The following is a 23,865-nucleotide window of genomic DNA, read 5'->3' as shown; positions in this document are numbered from 1 at the left end:
CCGCAGCCCTCTGCGTTGGTGGCACGAAGGCTGCTGCCAGTAGTGTCGCTGAGCCACGTGTGGCTGGCAAGGAGCATATCCCCACCCTGCTTTTCCTTAGAGGGCCGCTCCTCCAGCAGCTGCGGGCCCTTCATGCATGGGGGCCTGGCTAATGAGTGCCTCCAGCACGGAGCGTGTTCAGGCAGAGCAGGCCCCAGCCACAACACTCGGCTGGATCTGATCCCCAGCTCTCTGCAGGGTGGGCAAGGAGCGAGCTGTAGCCGCACCACGCGTTCCAGCTGGGTGTCTCTAACCTCCCCACCCACGTGGACCTCCAAATGGTGCTGCGTGGGGCTCAGTGCCCGTTTGGAGGAGGCGGGGCTGTGCCACCACCCAGGCGTCAGCCCTGGCAGCTTCACCACTGGCACTGTGGCACGGGCTGGGAGCAGAGGGCTGGGATGAGGCCGTGCCCACCGGGCCCTGCGCTCCCCAATCCCCCCCTGGCTGAAGGCGGCTCACTCCACACACGGACACATGGACCATGGGCTCCGGTTGCTCTCACAGACGCTCTTAATTAACAGGAGTTGGCTGCTGGGCGGGTCTCCGCGAGGTCCCCAGCCCCCTGTTTGTCCCCAGAGCCACTCGGAGCGCTCTGCCGCCACAGTCCCGTCACCGCAGCCCCCTCAGGCAGTCTTCTTGACGACGTGGATGAAGTAGCAGGGGACGTGGGCCTGACCCGGCGTGTAGGGCTGGAAGTCACCCAGGACGCTGTGCTGGCACTTCCCCTGGAAGGCGCCTTTCAGCAGTGCCGTGAAGGCCTCCAGCCGGTGCGGGTAGTACGAGAGGCGGAACTTGCTGCAGGGAGGCAACGGCCGTGAGGCTGGGCAGGCACCGAGGCCCGGCCTCGGCTCGGCCTCCCCTGCAGCCCCTCTCACCTGAGCTCCGGGGAGGCCCCCGCCTCCGTCGGGGGGACCTGCACCGTGTAGTCCAGGGTCACCATGTGGGCCTTGTTGTTCACCAGCAGCACTGAGGTGGTGATGTCCTTGGTCAGGTCGCTCTGGGGACAGCAGAACCGTCGGCGTCCCGCCGCTCCCTGGCCCCAGCTCGGGGAACGGGGTTGTGGCAGAGGGCAGCGGGATGGGGCGGGGACAGCAGCCGCCCACCTTGTAGTAGATGTTCTTGCCGGGCGGCGCGCAGCCGGTGGCCAGGATGTGGTCGTAGTTGCGGTGGTCGATGACCAGGACGCCGCCGGGCCGCACCATGCTGGCGATGTTCCTCAGGGCCAGCTTGTGGTCACTCTGGTCCCCTGGGGAGAACAGCACGGCGTCCCCAGGCACGGACTGCGCCCCCGCATCCACACAAACCCACACGGTTCCCCCCAGCCTGTGGCTCGGGGCACCCGCGGCCGCAGCCCTGTGATGAGCTCAGGCACGCTCTCAGCCTCCCCGGGGAAGTGTGGGGAACCCACAGCCCCACACGCGGCACAGGTCCGGGGGTGCCTTCGGCCCAGCCAGAGGTGACACAGACGTGCACAGCTCTACCACCGCCGCAGTGGCCCCACGGAGCCCCAAAGCAGCGCCCGTTCTCAGACACGCTGCCACCGAGCGCAATCTACCTGTGCCACGAGTGAGGGCACGTTCTCAGCCTCCCTTCAGACAGCGGGACGGCACCCCCCGAGCCCTCCAGCCGCAGCCCCACCTTCGAGCCTCACCTTTGAAGTCTGGCAGGTGCGCGAAGGAGTTCCCCAGGCAGATGACGGCGTCAAAGCCGTCCCCGGGCTTCTCCAGGTCCTGCTCCAGCGTCAGCCAGTTGGCCTCCTCGATGACTGCGGCACGTGGGGAGGGTGAGGACGGGGACCCTCCGCGAGGACCCTCCGCTCCCCTCTCCCTCCTCCCCTCCTGCTGCCCGCCCCCCCGAGCCCCACGCACCCCCCCAGGGCCCGCACCCCATCGGTCGAAGGGCTCCTCCTTGCGCCGCTCCCAGCGCTCCTTCAGCGCGTACTTGAGCATCTTGTCGCTGGCGTCCACGCTGGTCACTTGGAAGCCCTCCTCCAGCAGCATGATGGAGTCCACCCTGGGGACAGCGCCGTCAGCGGGACGGGAGAGGGAACGGAGAGGTCGGGAGGGGCGCGGGGACGCGGGGCCTCACCCGGTGCCGCAGGCCACGTCGAGGACGGAGCGGCAGCGGTGCTGGCGGAGGAGCGCTAGGAGCCAGCTGCGGTACTCGGCCGTGCGGCTCCGCGTGTCCCCGATGTACAGCTGCCAGACCTTCGCCGCCCGCCCGTCCGCATACTGATCCGGCAGCCCCTCCGCCGCCACCCCCAGCGAGCGCGTCCGGTACACGCTGTCCACCATCCCGCCGCCGCCCCGCTCCGCCGCGGCCCCGCCGCCTCTCCTCCGCCGCCGCGCCGCGCCGCGCCGCTCCCCCGCCCCGCCCCCGACGTCCGCACCCCGCCCCCTCGGCCCGCCAATCGCCGCCGCGACACCCCCTTCGCCCCGCCCCCCGCAGGGAGGAGCCTCCGGGAGCCGACCCGGCGGCGCGGGGCAAGCAGCGCAGCGGCGCTCCGCGACAAAGGTCTTTATTCGCAGCCCCGGCGGCGGAGGGCCCCGGGCGGCCGCGCTGCGGGCGCTGGGAGGACGCGGCCCCGGCCCGGCGCGCCGTGGCGAGGAACGAGTCCGTACCGTGGTGTGCCGGGAGCTGCGGCTGTGGCACGGGGGAGAGCCTTTCTCCCCGCTCAGTCCTCGCGAGCCGCTGCCTATAGCTCGTCGGTGGGGCTGTGGGGGAGCGGGGCGGCTTCCTGCACCCCGCTCTCCTCCTCCGGGAGGCTCCTGGCGCCCTCGCTTTGCTCCTTCCCCTCTTTCTTCTTCTTCTTCCCGCTCTTCTTCTTGCTCGGCTTCTCCCCCGCGCTCGCCAAGTCTCCCTTCTTGCCGGTCCACTTCTCTGCTAAGCAGCCTGGGCCGGGGGGAGAGAGGGCCCTGAGGGACACGCAGGGCCCCCTGTGCCCTTGCTGGATTCCCTGTGCCTCCACAGGCATGCACCGCCCCAGGCAGCCCCTTCAGAGGACTTACTGGCATCCTTCCCTTTCAGCACACGGTCAGCACAGAGGAACTGGGAGAGATCTTCGGTCTGGTGGTGCCGGTACCAGTCCTCGATCACGTCTTCGTACTCCTCCACCAGCACGTCGCACTGGCAGGGAGAGGACAGCCTGGCACCCAGCACGTGGCAGCAAGCCCTGAGCCCATCCCCACACCTGCTGAGCCCTTCCCAGCCCAGGCGGCCGCAGCACGCTGACCCCACCAAGTGGATACCTGCTTCTTGAGATCCGCCACCTCGGCAGAGGTCTCGTTCCACAGCTCGTAGGGAATGTCCATCACCACCTTGACGCCTTTGTGCACCAGGTTGTGCAGGGTCTCAAACGTCTCCGACATACCCTGGGGAGAACAGAGCCACCCAGTGAGGCTGTGCCCAGGGGCGCAGACAGGCGTGAGGCAGCCGGCATTGGGGCGTTATGTGCCCGCCAAACTCTCTGTACTGAGCACCCCATCCTAAACACAGCAGGAAGGCACACGTGAGACGGCACCTGACTCCCTCCTGGCCCACCTCCCCCCGAGGACAGCACCCCAGAGCAGCACGGCCTTGCCTGCTGTCAGCTGGAGCCTGGGAAGAACCGACCACATTTCAGCACCCGGAGGGACCGCAGGGAAAACCCACCTTTGCAAATCTGTTGCTGCCGCTCCTTTCCTTGTGCAGGTTGTAGTCCAACAGCCTCTTGCAAATGTTCTCTGTCACCTCAATGAGCCGGATGTCCCTGCATGGAGAGGAAAAAGGGGAAGGGCTCGGTGCTGCACCCCAGAACAGCCTCCAGGATCAGGAGGAAGCAACCTGGCACGTTTCCATGCTCCAGAGGAGGGACTCAGCCCTTCTGTTTTCACTTACGACTGTGTGTACTTGACGGCAGCCCCCTTCCCATCCAAGAAGCCATACTTGGTGTCGATCACCTCCTTGGTCTTGCCGGTCTCTTCAAAGGCGGATTTCAGCTCCAATGCCACGTATTTGCACACTGCGGGAGGGAAAGCACAGCAGGTGAGCGGGTCCTGAGGAAGAACTGGATGCTGGGAGAAGAGCTCACAGGGCACGGACACCATTGCTGTTCACAAAGAGCAGCGTCCCAAACGGTGATCTCCTGGAGCAGGAGGACCTGGATAGTGCTTCAGTGCAGCCACACGGGTACAGCCAGCGGGGCAGAGGGCAGCCACCCCTGCATCCGCTCCACCTGCCCCATCCCTTCCCCTGGGGACAGGACACCGCGAGTCACCCCTTCCCTGTGCCTCCCACAGGGGGATGGGGACGGCTGCCGGGCGTGTGGGTACTGCAGGGGCTGCATCACTACTGCAGGGCAGTGCAGCGTCCTGTGACGCACTGCGCGGGTACTTTGAGAACAGAGAAATAAAAGAGGGGAGGAAGGGGGAAAACAAGCTTTTATTTCAGCTGTAACAGACAGTCCAACATGGGGATGGGAACAGTGAGCGGGAGGAAACATCTCCGGGGTTTACAGATGTGGAGGGATGGAGGCCGGGCGCAGCTCAGCCCTTCCTGCCCCGCAGCTCCGCAGGGCTCCGTCCCGTGCCGCGTGCTCGAGCCGCAGTGCCCTCCGCTGGGAGCGGGGCCCGGCCCGGCCCCGCGCTGCCACGGCTCACAGCGGTCCCGTGCTGGGCGGGCAGCGGCCGTACGGTCACGCAGCACCTCCGGAGCGTCTTCCCGGGCGGGAGAGCTGCACAAATTACTCCACCGCAGCTTCTCCTCCTCTCCTCTGTGCCTGGCGCGGCACGGACAGAGCGAAGCGCGGCCCGGCCTCGGCGGAGCCTCGCTTTCCTTCGCTTCCGGGAGCCGCGGGAAGGCCCTGCTGCCGCGACCGGGCCTCCTCCGCCCCGGCCCGCTCCCGGTCCCGGCCCCGCTCCCCTCGCTCCCGGCCGCGCTCACCCTCGCACTTGCTGGGCAGCCGCACCCAGTCCGCGTCGTCGCCGCCCGCCACCGCCACCAGCAGCAGCAGCAGCAGCGCGGCGGGGCCCTCCGCCGCCATGGCTCCGCTTCCGGGCCTGCGCTCCGCCCCCGTCGCCACGGCAACGCGCCGCCGCCACCAACCCCAGCGGCCCGCGTGGCACGCCCGGCCAATCACCGCCCGGCCTGCCCGGCCAATCACCGCTCTGCCTGCCCGACCAATCACCGCCCGGCCCGCCGAGTAAACCCCGCCCCCTCTGCTCGCCTGCCGCGGACCCGTGGCGGAGGGTCCTTCTACGTCCCAGCGCACGGTTGGGCCCATCCCGCCGTGTCCCGCCGTGATTCCGGGCCCCCATCCCAGGGGCGCCTCACCTCTCCGCTCCCACACCCTCACCCTCACCCAGGCTGAGTCTCCCAGCCTCGTTCCGGGGACTCCTCGCTGCCCTCCCCGGCGGTGCCGGCCTGGTCCCTCAGCGCCGGGCCAGGAGCAGGGCGGTGAGCAGCGCGTCGAGGAGCGCGGCCTTCAGCAGCACCACCCGCGCGGCCGCCAGCAGGGCTATGGCAGCACAGGCACGGGGCTCTGAAACAGAGGGGACAGCGGCGTGGCTGCAGGCCCTATGGCCTTCCCGAAAGGGCATGCCGTCCCCACACCTAGAGGGCTAAATGCCCCCCGTTCCCCCATACGCCATCCCAAGCACCCTTTCCCACCCCACGGTGCTGTTTCCTGCTGTAGCACTCACCCGCGGGGGTGCTGGGACACAGCTCTGCCTCCTCATCGCTGCCTGCGGGATGGGGAACAGCAGGGAAAGGGCTGCCACAACCCCCTTCCTGCCCCTGGGTAACATTCACCCACAGGGCCACACGCCTGCTGCTACAGCCCTGCTCCCGGGCAGGGCCAGTGTCCGTACCTGCAACTGCGATGGGGCTGGAGCTATGGGCCGGAGCGCTGCTGTTGGGCCCCACGTGGCATGCCAGGAGCTCCTGCTCCATGGGACTGTCAGGGAGAATGGATACGGCACAGACGGTGCCACCCTCCTCTTGCGAAGCCCCGTAGGCAAAGGACTGCAAAGCGCTGCCATTCCCACTGGAGATCCAGACGGCGTGGCCGGAGCTGGCGGGCAGCTCGCTCACCACACACACCACCAGCCGCCGCCACTGCCCCGACACCATCATGGTCAGCGGCGGGGCCAGGGTGGGCAGGGGGTCGGCAGCCCCGCCGGCTGCAAGGATGCAGGTTAAGGCTTTGCGCTGGGCCCGGCCTTCACACCTGGGCTCGGTGGCTGCCAGCCCACTCCGCACCCACCACCTCAACCCTTCCGCTGGCTACTCACGGGGCAGGAGCAGAGCAGAGGCCAGCAGCAACCAGGGCACCTCCATGGTAGCAGCAGCAGCAGCAGCAGCAGCAGCAGCAGCAGCAGCAACAGCAACAGCAACACAGTGGTCGCTCAGCCCCCAACCGTTACTGCCACCTGCTCCTAGCTGCACCTGGGGCAAAGCAGCAAGGGGGAGGCGGGCACAGGGCAGAGACAGCCCATAGCATGGGTGCCATCACCTCAACACTCTCCCGTCCCAGTGCTGCTGGCTTCCCCCTCCCACACACATGGTAGCGCCCTTCCTCCCCTCCTCCCCCCGCTGCAGTGGTACAGCCGCGGGCAGCGCCATGATGGAGCAGGGCAGCGCTGTGACAGAGCAGACGGGGGACACGGCCCCCCCAGCCCCAGCCACCCCTTCTTCATTTGCTGAGCTGCTGCAGCTGGTGCAGAGGGGCCAGGCCCCAGCCGGGGTGCGGTGCCCCAATGCCTCACCCACAAACGACAGCCCCACAGCCTCCCGCCTCCCGCGGCCACCCAAGCCCTGGGAGAGCCGCCCAGGCCAGCCCTGAGCCGCTCCGGCAGGCAGGAGGCCCAGTCTGCCCCCCCTGGATGCCCTTGGATCCCCCAGGAGGACGCAGTAAGGCTGGCTGCAGCCATAGCTTTAAATGCTTTTTTTTTTTTTTTTTTTTTTTTTTTAAGAAACATATAAAGAACTCTTAACAAGAAGTATAAAAATCTCCTTGCTGCCATCCAGACGAGGCTCATACTTAAGGAGAGGCCACAGCCACCACTGGGACTTGGGGACATAGTCTGCCCCAGGGCTGAGAACCTGCCTGTGGCCGTGCACCCCTGCGACCTGAGGAGCGCTGGAGCCAAGGTAAGAGCCAGGCTGGAAAGCCATCTGCTTTCTTCTTTGGATCAAGATATTGAAATAAAAAATAAAATAATGACAAAAAAGTGCAATGCACCATCACTCCCAGCATTCACTTCATGCTGTTTGTGACCTATTCATCTTTGCAGCTGCTGCCAGCTCTCACCGAACAAAAAACTCTCACCGCTTTCAAGCCGGTGGCCCATAGGAACAGTGATCCTGCTTGATTTCCACACACGTTGCAAGAGCAATCTTTTACAACGTGCAAACAAACACCAATGGGACCGCATTTCTGTGCCATGCGGCTTCACCCCATCACAACACAAACATGAAATTAACCTTGTAACTGTTTGACAAACCTGAGAACTTAACCCTTGAAACCCATAGGGGGCAAAGGCAGGACTAAGGCGTGCTTCCTCCCTCTCACTGCAGGATTACTGCTCCAGCGTGAGCCTCAGCTTGATGTTCATGGCTGCCAGCTCTGCCAGGAAGTAGCGGAAGACGTGGGGCACTGGGATGATCTGGATGGTGTCCATCCTGCCACAGAGCATGCAGGAGTACCTCCTGCTGCTTGCCACGGAGGAAGGAGGTGGGCGCTGGAGCAGAGGAGACAACATGCTGCCGCAGCTCGTGCAGACATAGGCTTCGCAGCCATCAGAGCAGCTGAACAGACGGTCGTGCAGCAGGAAGGAGGTGCCATGAGCCAGCAACGCATCACGCTCCATCTCACCAAAGCGAATCCCCCCTTCCACGTTCCTCCCCTTGATGGGCTGGTTGGTGACAGAGTCCCGGGGGCCCGTTGTCCTCACCTGGAACTTGTCGGAGACCATGTGGCGCAGGCGCTGGTAGTACACGACTCCCACAAAGATGTCTGCCTCCAGCTCCACGCCGCTGATTCCACTGTACATCTTCTCTGTCCCAAAGAAGTTATAGCCCGCGCTCACCAAAGTCTCACCAAAGTACTTCAAGGCGGAGTTCTTCTCCGTGAAGGTGAAGGGAGTGGCATCGTAGTAGGCGCCGTGCAGTGCTGCTGACTTCCCCGCCATGCTCTCAATTAACATCCCGATGGTCATACGGGAGGGGAACCCATGGGGGTTGAAGAGGATGTCTGGAACCATCCCATTCTCTGTGAATGGCATGTCTTCAACAGGCCAGAGCTGGCTCAGGATGCCCTTCTGCCCATGGCGGCTGGCAAATTTGTCTCCAACAGTTGGGTTTCGAGGAACTCTCACGGTGATGCAAGCCTTCTTGAATTTCCCAGTGCCACGGTCATTACTGCACAGCTTGATGTTGTCTACAATGCCCACTTCTTTATTCCTGCGTAGGTGGAAAAACATTCACAGCAAAGGTATCAGATGCGCTCATGACTCAGGTAGGAAATGAAGCAAAGAAACCAAACCACTTTTAAGTCTAATGAAGAGCTGGGGATCACCACATTTTTTGAAGAATATCGTTCAGGGAAATCAGACTGCATAAGAATTAGAGCACAGCAGCCAAACAAAGGTATCACCCAAGTGCCATTTGTTTGCTGTTTCTAATGCTAGCAGCACAGCTGCAAATTCCATGCGATGAGGTAACGCATCACCCATGATAATAAAGTAAAAACTATTTAAACCTGGTTCATCAGTACCACATCCAATTGGACATGCCAGTTGTTTTGCTTCAAGGCAGCATTTTCCTAAGCAATAAATTAACACTGTCCCGGTGGGATGCTAGCATAAATGAACAGGATCAGGGCAAAGCTGAGAGGAAATCTCAGGAGCAGAGAGCAAAGGCACAGGGGGAGCTGAGTGGGCCCTCTGCCAACAGGTGTTCAGGGCTATGCTGCTGTTTCAAGCAAACCCTCAGCAGATGTTTCACATGCTGGCTGTCTGCTGCAGGCTTAACTCCTGTCACAGAGCTTGCAGCCCCAACTCTCAAGGAATGAATAAATTTCAACTACATTACAACAGAGTTAGTGTTTTCCTTGTCCTCTGAAATCCCTTTATGACTTGCAGAAGGCCTGCATTCATGATTAGCTGCTGTTTTACAGCTATTCTTTTACTGTGCCAAAATGCAGACACAGTATAGGCCATCCCCAAACAACAACAACAACAAAACCACTCAAAAATTGCTTCATAAGCTTCTTCCCAGCTTCATGAGAGTTCTGAGTCAAAGCCTCTGCTCTCCACCCCTTCTAAGCCAAGTTTGAGATCCAAGCAGTGTGTGCAGCACAGTTAAGGCAGCAGGGAGAATTGCCCCTTCAGGTTTCAGGATCTCTGGGGAAGCCGGGCGCAGGAGTCAACACTGAAAGCAGGGAACCTCTCCAGAGGAACCTAATAATTACCTCATATAGAACTGCAATGAACAAATGCTGTAGACTACAGAGGTAAAATGGCTGTCTGGGTAAGGAACCTGAACTAAGGTGAGGCTGGCACAAAAGAGCTGGCAAACAGGAATATGGAGTGGGGAGCCAAAACAGGATCCACAAGTGGAAGGAGTATAAGGCTGAGCTGACAGCAAGTTCTGGCAATCCTCACTGCCACGTACTGAATCCCTCTGCTCTGCTCTACAACCAGCAATCTCTTCAATGCAGTTTCAATGCACTCATTGTATAGTATTAATAGATAGCTTTCCCAATAAGACTGGTTATTCTGTTATCCAAGTGCTTCATAAGCTAATTTGCTTTCTAAACACGAATAACTAAACAGTATTATCCTCACTCTATAAATGCTGCAGACAGGGCATGATGTTGTATTGACAACAGTTTCTGGCAAGAGACCGGGGACCAAGCACTCAATTCAGTTAACACAATACTGCAGAAAATGACAGAGATGGACAGAGGAACAGTGCTGGGGAGACAGCAAAACATTTCTGCAAGTTCTCTCTTTTTACCATTCCCAGACTTATCTCCTAGGATAAGTCAGATGCTGCAGCTCTTCAGCACACACTGACTCCAAGCCACAAAACATGCATCAATTTCATGCTCCATAAACACATGGACACCTTAACTGCTATGTGAGGAGAAAAGGGAACACCTAAAAGGGCAGCTCATTAGGTTCCACTGCTACTGACTACTCCATATGTTTGGAGACAGAAGGAACAAGCTGAACTTACTGGTAGTACACAGTGAACGTCTCCCCTGTGTTGAGGTTCATATAGCTGTAGAACGGGTCCCCGGGCTGCAGGATGGAGCCAACAAAAGGTAGTCCATCAGCATCCAACTTCTCCTTCACATTTGGGTCCCCAGGCCTGATACCAAATACTAAATTATCACCTCCCCTGTTGGCTTTAAGGGAAAGGTCAATGCTCTCCATCTTGATAACGCTTCCGTAAGCAAACCCTCTCTCCCAGGAAGATTTGTTCACAATCTAAGAGAAAGAAAAAAGGCCGTTAAAAACTTGTTAGTAACTTCAAAGAAAGCATTTCCATTCTGATTTGATGCATACCTTTTAACAACATCTTCCTACATATTAAAAAAAAACCCCAAAAACCTCCCAGCCAATCATCACTCCAATACGCTCAGGTCTCCTCCAATCCCGTTTTTTTTAATCAGCACTGGAAGCCCACAGCCCTGCACAAGGGAGCTCTGCTCTACTCTCACTACCTTGAGAATTAATGCAGGTGCTTAACAGCTGAGCTCCTGTATCAGCCCTAATGGAACTGACTAGCAAAAGCAGAAAAAGGGCTCTTCTCAACTGTATACCACCCTTCTTCACAATTGCCCATGCCACATTCCTTTGCAGGACAGTATAATTCTTTCTTTTGGTGGCTTACCATTGCATCTTCCATGTCATAGCCACTGTAGGAGATGACAGCTACAACTGAATTGGTACCGACTGGGTAGCTGTCCATTCCATAATAGTCATACATTCTGGGCCTCACCAGAGGGCTCTGAGGGGTATGAAGGAGGTACAACTTGTTATCTGAGCGGTCCTTGTAGTTATACACTGGAAACCCCATGGTTTGCTTTCCTATAAATAAAGAAAGTTGTATTTACGCAGGGTCAATTCAAAGTTAAATAGTGTTCTGTCCTCCAGGTATCTTACTGAGAACAAGGCTGGAAATACTTAAAAGGAGTTATCAATCCTAAAAAAACTTGGAATTTAATTACTGCCCTAAGTCCAGCTAAAATAAGTTTCTGTGAACCATACACAGTAATTACATTCCCTTCACATCATTATGTAAAGGATATTTCTAATGTGTATTTTCTGACATTTCAAGCCTCCAGTAAAGTGATTTGTTTTTTTCCTACTGGCAGTACAAACACATTGGCAGTAAAAAAAAAGAAGTTTTTGATCACAGTCACATCGGTACTTTCAGATAAGCATGAAAAAGTAGTAGCATATTAAGAACACCATTAAGGACATCTTTCTGGTAACCTTGTTAGAAATGCAATATGCTGTGGAGCTGATGAGAGCAGCACTCTCATAGTTCCCACCTCTTAGCCTGACTTTATTTGTTTTAAAAAAGTTTCTTGCAAATCACTTGCTTGTCAACTAACTGAAACTGCATCTACATACCACATCCCAATTGCCTGCAGACAACTAAGTTAATCAATCACTAAGTTAATCACTAATCACATCAAATCACAAAAAAACCAAGAACTGCTGCCACGATGTCATTTTAATATCCTGCAACAAATGCCCAGTAACTGCTCTCTCAAAAGCTGCAGTCACAGTGACAGTGCAGCCACTGAAAACAGGTGCAAAGAAACCCCCACCACTTCAGAGCATTTACCCCTACTGCTTGTGAGAAGGACAACCTCTGCCAGCTGGGGGATGAGAGAACTCCTGCCAGCACAGTTGTTAATACTGACACCCCCAAGCAGCTGGTGCAGTGCCCCACACTCATCTGTATGATCAACAACCTCAAACTTAAAAAGCCTACAGAAAAAAAAAAAAAAACCCACAAACAACTTGACAAAGACTTAAGGCAGACAATGTGAGCACTACAATTTAGAACTGCCCACTGGAAGGCTGCCTGGATGATAAACTTGTCGTCTTCTTTAACAGTCACTTATTTCACGGCAACCAACTTTAGAGCTGTAAGAACTGCTGGGAAGAGTTGCAATGTGGCAGTGTTGGGATACACACACCAGAGATCTTTCCCCCGTCTTCCTTGCCTGAAGACTTGCAGCTGTAGGTACTACAGTACTTACCCATCTGGCACTGGTACATGTTTCGTGGACTTTGGTTGTGGTCAGAGAAGGGGATGAGGTTGGCCACCACACTCAGAATGCTGTGAGGGAAGAGCTCCTGGTGAGTGGTGACTCCAGGCATAACGTCTGACTCCATTGTGGCCACGTTCATGAAGACCTGCAAGAATCACATTGGACAGGTTGGACAGAAAGCAGGACAAAGCTGCCCCAGTTGACTCCTCATTTCAGTTTTAGCTGTGATTGCTGACTGTACCAGGCAAGGAAAACACCAGACAATTACTGAACTACTTTGCCACAATCACAGACAACTGCAAGGAAAGCAAGTCTGAAAGTATGAAACTGCGATACGCATCATACTTCCTCTCTCTCATTTTAATTGTTCCAAGTTATCAAGTTCCCAGGCAAGCCACTACTTGGCTGCTCATCGGCAATTTGCAGAACGTGACATAAAAAAATGATGAGACAGCGATCATTCACCTAGGGAAACTTTCACTATGTTAATACTGAAAGCAGACTTTAGTACTTGAAAAAGACTTCTCTCGTCTACCTCTAAGAAAGGAATCAAAAACTCATTAGCTAGAAGTGAGAAAATTCTGCCACCTATTCCAGCTCTTCAGCACAAGTTGCCCATGTCCCATTCTCAGCTCCTTTGACAAACACTTCACAAAATACTGCTTCTGATGCAGGACACTGCTCTAACAGTCAGCACTTTATAACTGAAATATGCAAAACCTGCCTGTTCCAGAGTACCAATCCATTCCTTCCTTCCATACAGCAGGTTTTTGACAGGCCGCACCATTCGGCAAGGGGTAGTGAAGATGAACAACCCAGGATACAGACTGGGTTTTCCTGTCATTGGGATAAGGACCACTTCTGCCCGTGAAGGAAATCTCTTCTCTTGTGTTATCTGTTTGTGTAAAGGAATACTAATTTAGGAATACAAAACAATATTGTTTTAGTTAAGCTGCATCCTACAGGCTAGGCTTAATACCCACAATGGAAATACCAACCACAGATCCACAGATGTAGCTATTAATATAAAATGGTGATGAGCAAATTTAGAAGGTATTTCTAGCAATATCTCCACCAAGGATACTTCTATCATGCTAAAAAACAAACAAACAAAAAATTCTCATAACAATGGTAACATCTTAAACCAAGTGACCAAACTTAGACTAAATACAAGAAGAACTGAAAAGCCTAATACTAACATGCAAACAAAGATAAATTACTAGGTCAGACTTAAAAGACAAATAGAAGTTAGGCTTCTTTAGAACTATGGAGTCTTTTGGTTTATTTCTGGCCACTGCATATGGAGCATGTTTAGGTAAGTCACACTTTAAAGAAGACAACCTTGAATCGCCGGAGGGCTTCTGCAACCTGAGGAGCCAGGTCCCACTCGACCCAGCCCACCACTGCACCGTCCAGCAGCACGCGGTAGCACTCAGCATACGGCCTGCTCGGGGTCGCATCAATGGGGACAACACCTGTGAGAAATTGGGGCAGGAGAGGGAACAGCCAAGAAAGCATACAAACGCACGTTATTTCTGCAGGAAGCCTCAATCCACATAAAACAGCTTGATGAGCCATGAGAACAATTCAGAACATCTGGACAGGGCAAAGCGGTAGATGAGACTTGAGGGAAAACATAAACCGTGCACAACTGAGAATGACACTTCCCATCCAGTCCCAGCACTCTTCTGAAGGAAACAAGATTCCCACCACTGTGCTAATCACTAGAGGAGCTGCAATTTAATTCAAGTTGTCAGCAACACGATAAAGTCAGTGGTTTGTCCAATTTCTCTGAGCCTGTACTGTGCAGGTGAACATCTCCAACTCTACAGTACACAGCTAAGAGACATTCATTTTGAACTTCACACTCTCCAGAAGGTTGACACGGCTGGATAAGCCAATCCTCCATTAAGCAGAAGCAGAGTAAGAACAGGTTTACCTCAATTTACAGTAATGGTATCTGGAGAACATTTTCCAGATACGGGTTTGTAGGGCAGAAAGGTAAAAAGGATGACTGCTTCATTAGACAATTGAGCCAGTAAACTGTACCTAGAGCACATAACAGAGGTGGAAGATCTGTCACGGGAACCATCTCTGTCACTATTTCACACACAGCTGTCATGTGGTTCATCAGACCGCAGGGCTCTCCATCGGGGGTGTCCACCGGGCACAGGAACCCCCAGGACTCCGGCAGCAGTTTGCGTACTGTGGTAGTTCTCATCTGGGCAAACGCCGACCCTCTGTGTATGCAGCGGAAGTGCGAAAGGTAGCGAACAAAATTCAGCTTGTCCCCCACCACACACAGACCGCTGTCCTGCAGCATGCCCAGGCCTGAGGGACAAAATGGAGACTTACATCAGGATGTCACTCAGCTCTGACAAAGTTTACATGGCTGCTTCCTATTTTTCACTAGCAAGAACTAAAGATGCTCACACAGGATCCCAACAGATGGCACACAACCATTTGAACAACTCAGTGAACTGTTGAAGGTACTGAGACTATAAATTCACTGCTTGAGGACACATCTCCTCTTTCTCTCTATCAGCCTTTCCCCATATCTTTGTTAATTCGGTTACAGTGTACAATGTCTGCATTCAAGTTGCTTTTAGTTAGAAGTTTGGTTTTACATTGTTTCCCACGCTGTTTAGCAGGGAAAAAAAGGGCTTTTTAAACCTTAAGACTTACCAGTCTTAGATCGCAGGTTACCAGTTGCAAGAAGATACTCAAATGATTTGGTAACATCTGTGGTCATGTTGAACGCTTTCATCAAGCTGTCTGCATTGATGTTGATGTCGGCCTTTTCTGTTCTCTTCTCCAAAACGAATTTAACAGATTGCAACCAGTTCTCAAGCCTCTCCTGCGGTTTAAAATGTGACACTTCAATTTAAAACAGGAACAGACACTCATTAGAGTGTCTCATCAGTCATCTAGAGAACAGAAACCTGGTCTATTTAGAATCTTTGCGTTTACAGAAGAGGTTGCTCACTCCTCTGCTTATCTGACAGGGCCAGGCAGGACAGCAATCTTTTCTGGTTCCTGTGCCAGTTCCAGAAAGCACTGCAACGTTTCACATAATTCACTTTTTGTTCTCTTTCTACAGCCATTGAAACCACTCAAGTAGTAGAGAACTTTTAGCATTGTTTTGTTGAAACAATTCTAAAGAAGATTTTGGCTAAAATGCTGAAGAAAGATTAAGAGTTAACCAGTAACTTGAAAGCGTTATCACTTGGGACTGACAAATCTCACTTCTGAGCAATATTTTCCCTCTGGCATTCTATAATGAGGAACTGCCAGAAATAACCTGAATCCACAATGAACCGGAATAGTTTAGGAAGCTGCACTTTTACATCACCAGTAATAAATTAACTGCGTAAATTGGAAGTACATTACTGACTTCCTGATCTGTAAAAGAATACAAAGACGGGGTAGAAATGACAATATAAATCACTGATTTTCAAAGAAAGAGGATGGGACAGTTATTTACTTGTACATTTGCTGTGTGCCACAGCAGGAGCGCCATAAAGAGGCTGATCTTTACTACTACTGTATCAACTGACACAACAGCAATACGCTGTTTCAAAACCCTCCTTCCCCAGTCTCCAACCCTGAACTTTCATTTGCTCTTGAAGGCCCTGAAGCTTTTCACTCCAGGTTTTACATAGGCCGCTCTTTAGTGTAGTTAGTGCCGTGCTGCACTAGATTCAGCATGCTCTCAAGTCTCTGTAGTATACCTAGGCTCCCTGCTCTTCAGTTTGGCTCTGCATTTCTCCTATCTCCGTCCTGGTCTGGATGTCCACTCCATACACAGGCATTATGACCTTACCTTTAAGAACATAAGGAAAAGCTGTCCTGCAGTAAGCACTTCTTGATTCATCAGACTGTCTGGATTATCCTCCATGCACTCCCCTTTGGCAAAAGCACACAGCTTCCTGGTCATCATACAGAGCAGGTAGAATTTTTCAGTTCTGTCTGTCAAGTGGATGCAGATACACTTGCTGGAGGGAAAGAAAGAAGGACAATTAACACCACCCCATCATGCCAGCTGTTCTTCACGTTATTGCCAAATAATCCCAAAATCTTTTCTTTTCTGGGGGGGTTGCTAGAAAGATACAGCCAGTTGATCAGATGAATGTGAGCCTCGTGAAGAATTTACATATTACTATACATCCTTACAAGTACACAGTTCATAAACACAAGCCCACTTAAGAGATGAGATTTGTACATTATTTTGCAGCAGGTATATGGTTATGCAGAGGTGTTTGGAGTCATACATGTGCCCAACTCCACCCCAAAATCCAAGCTGGAGACTAGTAATAGATCACAGAACACTGCAATCAAATCCTTGTGTGGAAACGTGTCCTGAATGACATTTTAATGCGAGCAATAAAGCTGCTAAACTGCCTTCCAAGACAGCAGAGATAACTTGCTTTCCAAGACATAAGCACAACAACCTCCAGCATGTGAGCACACAGGATCTGGCCACTCTGTACCTCTGCTCCATACTGCCCTCTTCTGAAGCTTCTACAACTTCACCATAAAAACACATTCAAAGAAAGTTCTGGCCAGGTAGAAGTTACAATACAAAGTACACCCCAATTAATGCTTTCCACAATTGCTCTTATCTCCACAGCTCAGACAGCTTTGACAAAGTGCACCGAACATACCATGGAATGATAAAACACAACCAAAAGGCACCAGAGTATTTAGAATGAAGAAAATGACAGTATAACTTTGTTGAAATTATCCGCTCACGTTTCTCAGTACCAAGAGCTGTTCTTCCAACAATTCTAAGTGCCCCCCTGAGGCACCAAAAGACTGCCTTGATGTTTCTAGACACCTGATGATTACTCCTTATTTTACAGGTAATAAAGGACTTGGGCATTCCAAATGATACTTTTCAAGTGCTAAAAAACTTGGTCAAAGAACTAAAATCTGTATTACCCGAAAAAGAAAGTTAGTTGAATGCTTGTCACATTGGCAACCTCAAACCCCTCTCTTCCATTACTTCCTAATTTATTCCACTGAAGAAGTGAGACTTTAAAACATCCAATTCCTATCATTTAAATGATAAGTGTAATTCTCATAATAGTTGCTAATGACTATATGAAACAGCAGAGAAAATGCTACAAATTACCCTAATGCTGTTCAACAAGTTGAACCTAAAGCAGTCCACACACATAGTTGCAAACTTCCCTTATTTAAACTTGAATAGAACAGATTATCACAATATCCTGAAGTTCCACCAAGAATTGCCCACTGGCTATCATTTTATGAGTGTGTACAAAAACCATAACAACAACGTGAAATAATATGGCAGAGTATTCTTAAAGTTGCTTTTAATTTCAATATAATGACACAAGCACGTACTCCTAAATACAAACATACATACTTGAAAATAAAATCAGCAGCCTGTTCATTGCTGTACCACTCAGGAAGGTTGAGTTTTACTCTGAAGCTCTTTCCAAGGTATTCGAGGACGTTTTGCTGTGTGTAACAACCTGCTTCAGCTACTGCTCGTAGCATCTCAGTAACACAGTTCACATAAAAGGTGTCGTTTTTCTTGTCTTTCACCAGCTCTTCAAAAATCTGGTAGTCTGTGAAATTGACTAATGCCTGAAAGACAGATGTGCATCAGATCAGAAGGACAGTCATGGCAATGTCTGGCCATAAGACAGCAGAAGTTGGGTACCCCAATGATTTACGTTTTCAGTCCTCTGGAAGTGAAAAAATACTGTGGGATTAAAGTACTTCAAGAGTAGCACAGGGGATAGGAATAAGGTGATGATCACAAGTAGTTCCAGCCTAATTAAACCCTTGCAAAAAAAAAACAAACTTGCATCCTCTAACTTAAGGAGTAACTTGAGACAAAAGAAGCCTGTTATCTCCACAGAAATCTAAAGACAGCTTAGCCTATTACAATCCACTTCAGCTTAGCAATTCATTTTCTAGAGCTCATACTTAAATCCTATGTTCTTGGCTCTTGGCGTTATAATGTTTCCCAGTTGTTTAAGTCAGGGTGTAAGCAACCATATCGCTCACAAGTAACTGTGGCTGACAAACCTCCCCTGTCTTTAAGCAAACTGTCTCTCCACCACATTTAAAAAGCTTCCAAGAAGCCCATGAAAAAATGGGAGTTGCATGAAAAAGAAACGTAGACAGATTTCTTTATTAAATGGCTGATGCAGGGGGCATGCAAACCCATGGAGTGATACTCATGGAAGAACTCAAACTGCAGACAACACAGACTGCTTAGCTTATGACATCTCATAAGCTAACATACTCAGCATAATGCCCTTGCTTATGAAAACACAGGGTAATTACCTATTTCTGGTAACTAATTTTATTGAACTAGCAGAGTGAAGAAAAAGAGAAATGAGTCAAACAACAGCAACACAAACACAGCAGGTTGAAAAGACACGCAAAGTCCCCAAGACTGAAGACAAGCTGTGGAGCCACAGGCCACAATTTGCTCTAACAATTTGCTGCTGTATAACACACAGCTGAAGCACCCAGGCTTTGCTATTTTTAAAGGCGAAATTTGGAACGGCTTGACTAACATCAAACTCTTGTATGCTACTAAAAGAGCAGTTTAACTGCACCCCATGTGCTCAAACTGACACTACTGGTTTTGTCTTCCAATTCTTAAATGCTTCCAGTTCCAATGAAAAGCAGCATTTTATTTTTCTCCTTTAAAAAAAGAGGAGAGCCAGTTTATTGGTTTCCTTTTATATGAGAACTTGACTTTAATGATTAACACTGTTATAGCTGAGGCTGATCCAACTGTTTCCTAAACAGTCAGTTTTAAAAACACTCCTAGGATCTTTCCTGTTAGGTTACAAGCCCTTACATCCTCCACGAGCTATTAATCCACAACATTCATTAGCAGGAAGCCATAACACCTTGGCATAAGCCTGCATGCACATCCTCTGCTCCAACTGCACACTGCATCACATGTGCAGGCTCAGTTTGCTCTACAGTTCTTCAACCAATGTCAGAAGTATGACTGAAAATACTTCATATGGAATTAGCTGCCTCTCATTACTCAAGGAAACAGAAATGCTTAGTGAAACTTCTGCATCATTTATTTAACACAGGAAGCATGTAATGTGCATTATTTGTTTACCTTTAGAGCAAATCCCAAGGGAAGGAAGAACAGTTCTTTCTGAAAGATGAAGTTCACCATTACGCAGCCATTTTCCAGGTAGTGAAGGTTCATGTTTATTGCACTGTGCTCATCTTTAACACAGTGCATTACTACTCCTATAGAAAGTAACAGAAGCAAAAGCCAACATGAGCTATGCAAGAAGTACACTTCTGTGAGATGTCCGAGCTGGTGTGAGATGATTCAGCAGATAAACTTTTGTACTTCATAAGAGAACGTGAGGCAGGTAGATCTGATCACTGACTGATCAGATTCCCATAAATACATGTAGCTAAGTTCAGTTTTAATGAACAAACACCTTTGCACAGCCATTACACTCACAGAGAAGCTCAGGAGATGCCTATATCTTTCAAGAAACGGAAACTTCATCTGTCCTGTCTCTAAACGTAGGCCCTGAGGTACTGCAACAAACAAGTACTCTTCCCTGTTGCATTGTGGAACAAGTTTTCCCATCCCTGTGGTAGGGCAGTACCTCTGAAGCACTGTTTCCTGCTCTTGTTCCATGCTGTCCACTGCAGGGCAAATCAAAATAAAACCAATGGGAACTGATTAAACTAGCCCTGCCTCAAAATTGATTCACGGGGAGTTACAGTGTGTTCTAAAGCAGCATGGTTCAGGCCAATCAGCAGCTGCTAACACCCGAGTGCAAAACTCAGGTTTTATTCAAACTGGTTTAATTAAAACTCAATTTTAGCTTCATAGATATGCAAAGTTACAGAACAGCCAAGAATCCAGTTAATTTGTTTCACGTAAATTACATTTATCATCTTGAGGTAAGGAAAACCAAATTCACTGCCACAACCTCACTAATTTACACCGACTTCTGCAGTATGCAGGGTTCCAATTACACCTATCATAGAACAACAGCTCCATGTACTGCACAGCCTAGAATGCCATCTCCCTCAGCACAGGCAGCTCAGAAACCACCTGGAAGGCAAGCACTTGCCTCATACTTGCATCGCTATGGTGTTAACAACCCCTTGGTTTCCTATGTAGTAAAATTTACCTGAAAATATAAACATCATGCAACAACAACAACAAAATATCAGCTCTAGTTGGTCATTCCTCTTTGTCCACAAGCAGTTTCTGGAGGGAAGTGGCAGGAAGCCCTTTAGCTTACCGTACTCTGTGAAACCAGGACCTCTGTTTTTCCACTTGTGTCTCGTCATCGCAAGAGGGAAATTGCGCCTGGGCATAATCAGCATTCTAATAACTTTCTCTAAGCCATTAATTATGAAGTAGCCCCCCATTTCCTGCCAGAAAGAAAAGAATGCTTTTAATGTGCTTAGAAATATATAAAGTATCGTCTTAAGTAAAATAAGAAAATGCTTGTAATATATTATAAAAACAAACATTTAAAATCTCAACTGTGAAACACAGTAAGAGATGGATTTCAGCACTGCATCTGGAAAGGCTGCACTCTTCGTCAGTGCACTTTAAAAGTCTAAATCTAGCACACTGTGCAAGGAAGGGGAGTCATGTACCTGCATAACACCAATAAATGTATAGCTCCCCAAGTTGTGTGCCATTAGAAAAATAAGTGTTCCAGTAGCAAGGAATACTGTAAGGGTACCAGTGGTGCACTAGGGTGCCAGCAGCAATACGCCACCGCAGATTCTTCTTTCAGTTTGCTCACTCTTTTGGGAGCACAAAACATGTAATTCTGTATTTACTACCCCGAGATGACATGCTACTGGGGAGATGAAAACAGCTGTGGAAGACAATCAACAATAATAAAAAGAACCTCTTTCAATGCCTCTTCTCCTAATCAGCCTCCATAGAGCCACCACTGCTGGTTAGCAACTGTGAAGTCACCTGTGGGAAGCACAGGGATTGGCACAAAACAAGCCCCCGTATCCAAAGACAGCTGAGATTTAGTGGGACTTGCCATTTTTCCAGATGTTGTACAGAATCACCAGAAGTAGTGTACATTCAGAGAACCTAAGTACAATTCAAAATGCAAACGCTCAAGTCCTAGCCTAATATACTGCACATTTTCCTGATTCACAAAATCCTCATTACCTCTTCCTCCTCATGGTGCTGGATGAGCTCTTGGGGAGAAAGATTATAGAGGTTGCACAATTTAGACTTCACCATGATTGGAACAAATCCCACAGGATGCTTAATAGTCCCTTGTGGAATGTCATTCACTGACCAGCTGATGTCAACCTGAAATGATACAACACAAACAGTGAGAAAACTGAGCTGACCTTTTTCATTCCTGGTATAATAACTGCACATTGAACGCGACCACCAATCTGTCCAACCAACTTCTATCACTGTAAAGTGGTAATAATCACAATAAAAAGCTTAACTAGTAGGTATCTGGGCAATATATTCTGGAAAGCAGTTGGCACATGTCTACAGTTCTAGACTTGTACGATTTTCTTCTAAGTAAAGGAGCTGACAGCAAGGTGTACAAAGTTGACAGAGCATAAAATGCATAGCAAACGGTCCCAATTTCATAGGCAGAAGGGTAAGCCTTAAAAGAGCCACAGTCAGGAAAGAAGTCTCGGCATCATTGCTGGTCCAACACTTGGCAACATTTTAGGAATTAAGGAAGTTTAGGAAATAGAACAGAAACATCTGCTGTCCCCCTCTAAATCCATGACACAGCCTTACACTGAAACCCCTGCATAATTCTGTTTTCAGCTTGAACGATGCCCAGTGGTATAAAATGGCTTCTGTGCAACACGCTACTCACCAGATGACAGCACTCACCTTGGAGCACTGAGAACCTCAAGGCTAACTTGACAGTGCTGTTAAAAGCAGTATGGTGAAAACGGGCTGATGACACACTGCTTCCCACTGCGCAAGGGCAGGGAGTGGGAAAGAACAGGAAAGACTTCCTCACATCAGGCACTACAAAATGCTTTGTTCCAAGTGTCAAATGCTTATGTAGGTTGAGAAACAAACAGTTAGGGAGGGAGGGAAGGAAAGGAGCAACACAGGTAGGAGAAATGAAAGAATGAATGCATCTCTGGTTCAGGGAAATCCAAGAGCCAGTGGGAAAACGGTGTACAACCTGCAGCTGGCCAACTTTCATGTCCGGACATTTTGCTTGCAGTCAGATTCAATGCTGCAAGTTGTATAAAGCTGGAACTGCAAGCAAGCAGTCCTCGTGCAGGATGCATGCAGCATGGATGTGGCTACTTTGCATGGGAAGCAGCCATGCAAAGCAGAATGCTTCTTTAGAGGAATTTCAGAGCAATGCAGAGAACTAGTGAGCAGACAATATGAAAAGCAGGAACTTATGACTTTGGCTTCAGAGCCATGCTGCCTCTGGACCTAGATTTCTGCAGGAAAAAAGAAGAGCCTTGAATCCTAATGGTCTGTGGGATGAAGGAGACTTCCTTGCAGGACCTCCTGCAGAGGCTGACTGGGTTCAACACCCACCCGAGAGCAGAAGGAACACAACTGAGGTCCTGCAAGGGGGCAAAAGGAAATAAGAACAGAGGACACAGAGCTCAACGCAACGAAAAGCTTTCGCTGTCAGCTCGTCCAGCAGAACACCCACGGCAGGACGCAGCTCTCAGAAACGCTTCCCAAGCAGGCGAAGCTCGGAAGCCGTGGCTGAGGTGAGACAACACACCCGCGAGCGAAGGGGCTCACCGTCAGCCGCCCGCGGTAGGTGCTGCGCAGCCCCCGGCACTCGGCCGGGAACACCTTCACCTCCTGGCACAGCGTCCCCTTGGGCACCACGGGCGGCGAGATGGCGACCCCCACCACGGTGAGCGCCACGCGGCTGTCCTTCAGCGCCAACTCCACCGGGGGAATGTCCTGCAAGAGACGGGCGTCCACGCGTGAGGGCGAGCTCCAGAGCGCGAGCTCCGGAGGCCGCTCCCCGCCCGCCCCCGGGCACCTGCAGGGCGCGGTACACCCCCTCGCTGATGGCGTAGTTGAAGGACTCGATGTGGGCGGCGGGCAGGTCGCGCCGTGCCCCGCTGCGGGGCCGCTGCCGCCGTCGCAAGCGGTGCGGCTCGCGAGACATGCCCTCCTCCGTGGCCGCCGCCATGCTGCCCTCCGTGCGCCTGCTCTGCTCTGCTCCGCCCCGCCGTGCCGCGCCGCCTGCCGGGACGGCCGCGAGGCGGAGCGCGTGCTGGGGCTGCGTGTTTCCCGCCCACGGCCGCCTCGGCCGTCGCTTCCCTCAGCTTCCGTGTCCGCCTTCAGCGCTCGCGTCCACCAGTGTAACATCCCCCTGTGCCATTTACCTCAGTGCTCGTGTCTCCCCGTAACCGTGCCCCTCGGTGCCCGCGTCTCACAGCAGAACATTCCCCTGCACCACGTCCCTCAGCACCCGTGCCCCTCGGTGCCTGTGTCCCCTTGGGCCACATCCTTCACTGCCTGCATCCCTCAGTGCCCAAAGTCCCCTGCCAGCGTGCCAGAAGCT

General features: G+C 51.6%; 4 protein-coding genes and 1 long non-coding RNA gene across 9 annotated transcripts; 1 reads left to right on the top strand and 4 right to left on the bottom strand.

The window, feature by feature from the left end:
- Nucleotides 1–526: 526 nt before the first annotated feature.
- Nucleotides 527–2,369, bottom strand: GNMT (glycine N-methyltransferase). The gene is made up of 6 exons (XM_015283546.4): nucleotides 2,128–2,369; nucleotides 1,925–2,052; nucleotides 1,691–1,804; nucleotides 1,143–1,285; nucleotides 915–1,036; nucleotides 527–834 (listed from the first exon to the last, which is right to left on the bottom strand). The coding sequence occupies exons 1-6, from the start codon at nucleotides 2,331–2,333 to the stop codon at nucleotides 663–665; spliced, it is 885 nt and encodes a 294-aa protein (XP_015139032.1). The 5' UTR covers nucleotides 2,334–2,369; the 3' UTR covers nucleotides 527–662.
- Nucleotides 2,370–2,541: 172 nt separating this feature from the next.
- On the bottom strand, nucleotides 2,542–5,535 carry CNPY3 (canopy FGF signaling regulator 3). The gene is made up of 6 exons (XM_015283549.4): nucleotides 4,960–5,535; nucleotides 3,916–4,039; nucleotides 3,691–3,787; nucleotides 3,288–3,410; nucleotides 3,048–3,165; nucleotides 2,542–2,931 (listed from the first exon to the last, which is right to left on the bottom strand). The coding sequence occupies exons 1-6, from the start codon at nucleotides 5,297–5,299 to the stop codon at nucleotides 2,735–2,737; spliced, it is 999 nt and encodes a 332-aa protein (XP_015139035.2). The 5' UTR covers nucleotides 5,300–5,535; the 3' UTR covers nucleotides 2,542–2,734.
- Nucleotides 5,417–7,925, bottom strand: PTCRA (pre T-cell antigen receptor alpha). 2 transcript variants are annotated; one of them, XM_003640926.6, is made up of 4 exons: nucleotides 6,309–7,925; nucleotides 5,886–6,197; nucleotides 5,718–5,759; nucleotides 5,417–5,557 (listed from the first exon to the last, which is right to left on the bottom strand). In XM_003640926.6, exons 1-4 carry the CDS (start codon nucleotides 6,352–6,354, stop codon nucleotides 5,448–5,450), a joined length of 510 nt encoding a protein of 169 aa, XP_003640974.4. In that variant the 5' UTR covers nucleotides 6,355–7,925; the 3' UTR covers nucleotides 5,417–5,447. The 2 variants fall into 2 exon arrangements, with proteins under 2 accessions (XP_003640974.4, XP_015139034.2); XM_015283548.4 differs by having other exon boundaries at nucleotides 5,718–6,197.
- Nucleotides 6,628–9,107, top strand: LOC107052872. Of its 2 annotated transcripts, none has more exons than XR_003074386.3 (2): nucleotides 6,628–7,167; nucleotides 7,594–9,107. It is a non-coding gene; the product is annotated as an uncharacterized LOC107052872 (long non-coding RNA). The 2 variants fall into 2 exon arrangements; XR_005858797.2 differs by having other exon boundaries at nucleotides 7,311–9,107.
- POLR1B (polymerase (RNA) I polypeptide B, 128kDa) lies at nucleotides 7,349–23,830 on the bottom strand. 3 transcript variants are annotated; one of them, XM_046939534.1, is made up of 15 exons: nucleotides 23,687–23,830; nucleotides 23,088–23,255; nucleotides 21,498–21,644; nucleotides 20,596–20,728; nucleotides 19,437–19,573; nucleotides 17,703–17,926; nucleotides 16,137–16,308; nucleotides 14,999–15,170; nucleotides 14,363–14,644; nucleotides 13,655–13,788; nucleotides 13,038–13,208; nucleotides 12,302–12,458; nucleotides 10,918–11,114; nucleotides 10,258–10,511; nucleotides 7,349–8,478 (listed from the first exon to the last, which is right to left on the bottom strand). In XM_046939534.1, exons 1-15 carry the CDS (start codon nucleotides 23,807–23,809, stop codon nucleotides 7,596–7,598), a joined length of 3,354 nt encoding a protein of 1,117 aa, XP_046795490.1. In that variant the 5' UTR covers nucleotides 23,810–23,830; the 3' UTR covers nucleotides 7,349–7,595. The 3 variants fall into 3 exon arrangements, with proteins under 3 accessions (XP_046795490.1, XP_015139030.3, XP_046795491.1); XM_015283544.4 differs by lacking the exon at nucleotides 23,687–23,830 and adding an exon at nucleotides 23,338–23,508; XM_046939535.1 differs by lacking the exons at nucleotides 23,088–23,255; nucleotides 23,687–23,830 and adding an exon at nucleotides 22,197–22,852.
- Nucleotides 23,831–23,865: the final 35 nt, after the last annotated feature.

The sequence above is a fragment of the Gallus gallus genome, chromosome 3 (genome assembly GCF_016699485.2).
Source record: "Gallus gallus isolate bGalGal1 chromosome 3, bGalGal1.mat.broiler.GRCg7b, whole genome shotgun sequence".
NCBI classification, from domain to species: Eukaryota; Metazoa; Chordata; class Aves; order Galliformes; family Phasianidae; genus Gallus; species Gallus gallus.
This window is presented reverse-complemented; position numbering and strand designations above follow the sequence as displayed.

Coding starts and splice junctions, on each gene's coding strand:
- GNMT (XM_015283546.4), bottom strand. CDS start 2,333: ATGGTGGACAGCGTGTACCGGACGCGCTCGCTGGGGGTGGCGGCGGAG. Junction 1,805..1,924: donor GGAGCCCTTCGACCGATGGG/GTGCGGGCCCTG, acceptor CACGTGCCGCAG/TCATCGAGGAGGCCAACTGG. Junction 1,037..1,142: donor GCAAGAACATCTACTACAAG/GTGGGCGGCTGC, acceptor TGCTGTCCCCAG/AGCGACCTGACCAAGGACAT.
- CNPY3 (XM_015283549.4), bottom strand. CDS start 5,299: ATGGGCCCAACCGTGCGCTGGGACGTAGAAGGACCCTCCGCCACGGGT. Junction 4,040..4,959: donor GCTGCCCAGCAAGTGCGAGG/GTGAGCGCGGCC, acceptor TCCCTCCCGCAG/TGTGCAAATACGTGGCATTG. Junction 3,788..3,915: donor GCCGTCAAGTACACACAGTC/GTAAGTGAAAAC, acceptor CTCTCCATGCAG/GGACATCCGGCTCATTGAGG.
- PTCRA (XM_015283548.4), bottom strand. CDS start 6,354: ATGGAGGTGCCCTGGTTGCTGCTGGCCTCTGCTCTGCTCCTGCCCC. Junction 6,198..6,308: donor CTCTGCTCTGCTCCTGCCCC/GTGAGTAGCCAG, acceptor GCATCCTTGCAG/CCGGCGGGGCTGCCGACCCC. Junction 5,558..5,717: donor GTGTCCCAGCACCCCCGCGG/GTGAGTGCTACA, acceptor CCTCTGTTTCAG/AGCCCCGTGCCTGTGCTGCC.
- POLR1B (XM_015283544.4), bottom strand. CDS start 23,490: ATGGCGGCGGCCACGGAGGAGGGCATGTCTCGCGAGCCGCACCGCTTG. Junction 19,574..20,595: donor TCCTGGTTTCACAGAGTACG/GTAAGCTAAAGG, acceptor TACTTTCTATAG/GAGTAGTAATGCACTGTGTT. Junction 12,459..13,037: donor GGATTGGTACTCTGGAACAG/GCAGGTTTTGCA, acceptor TGATTCTTGCAG/GTCTTCATGAACGTGGCCAC.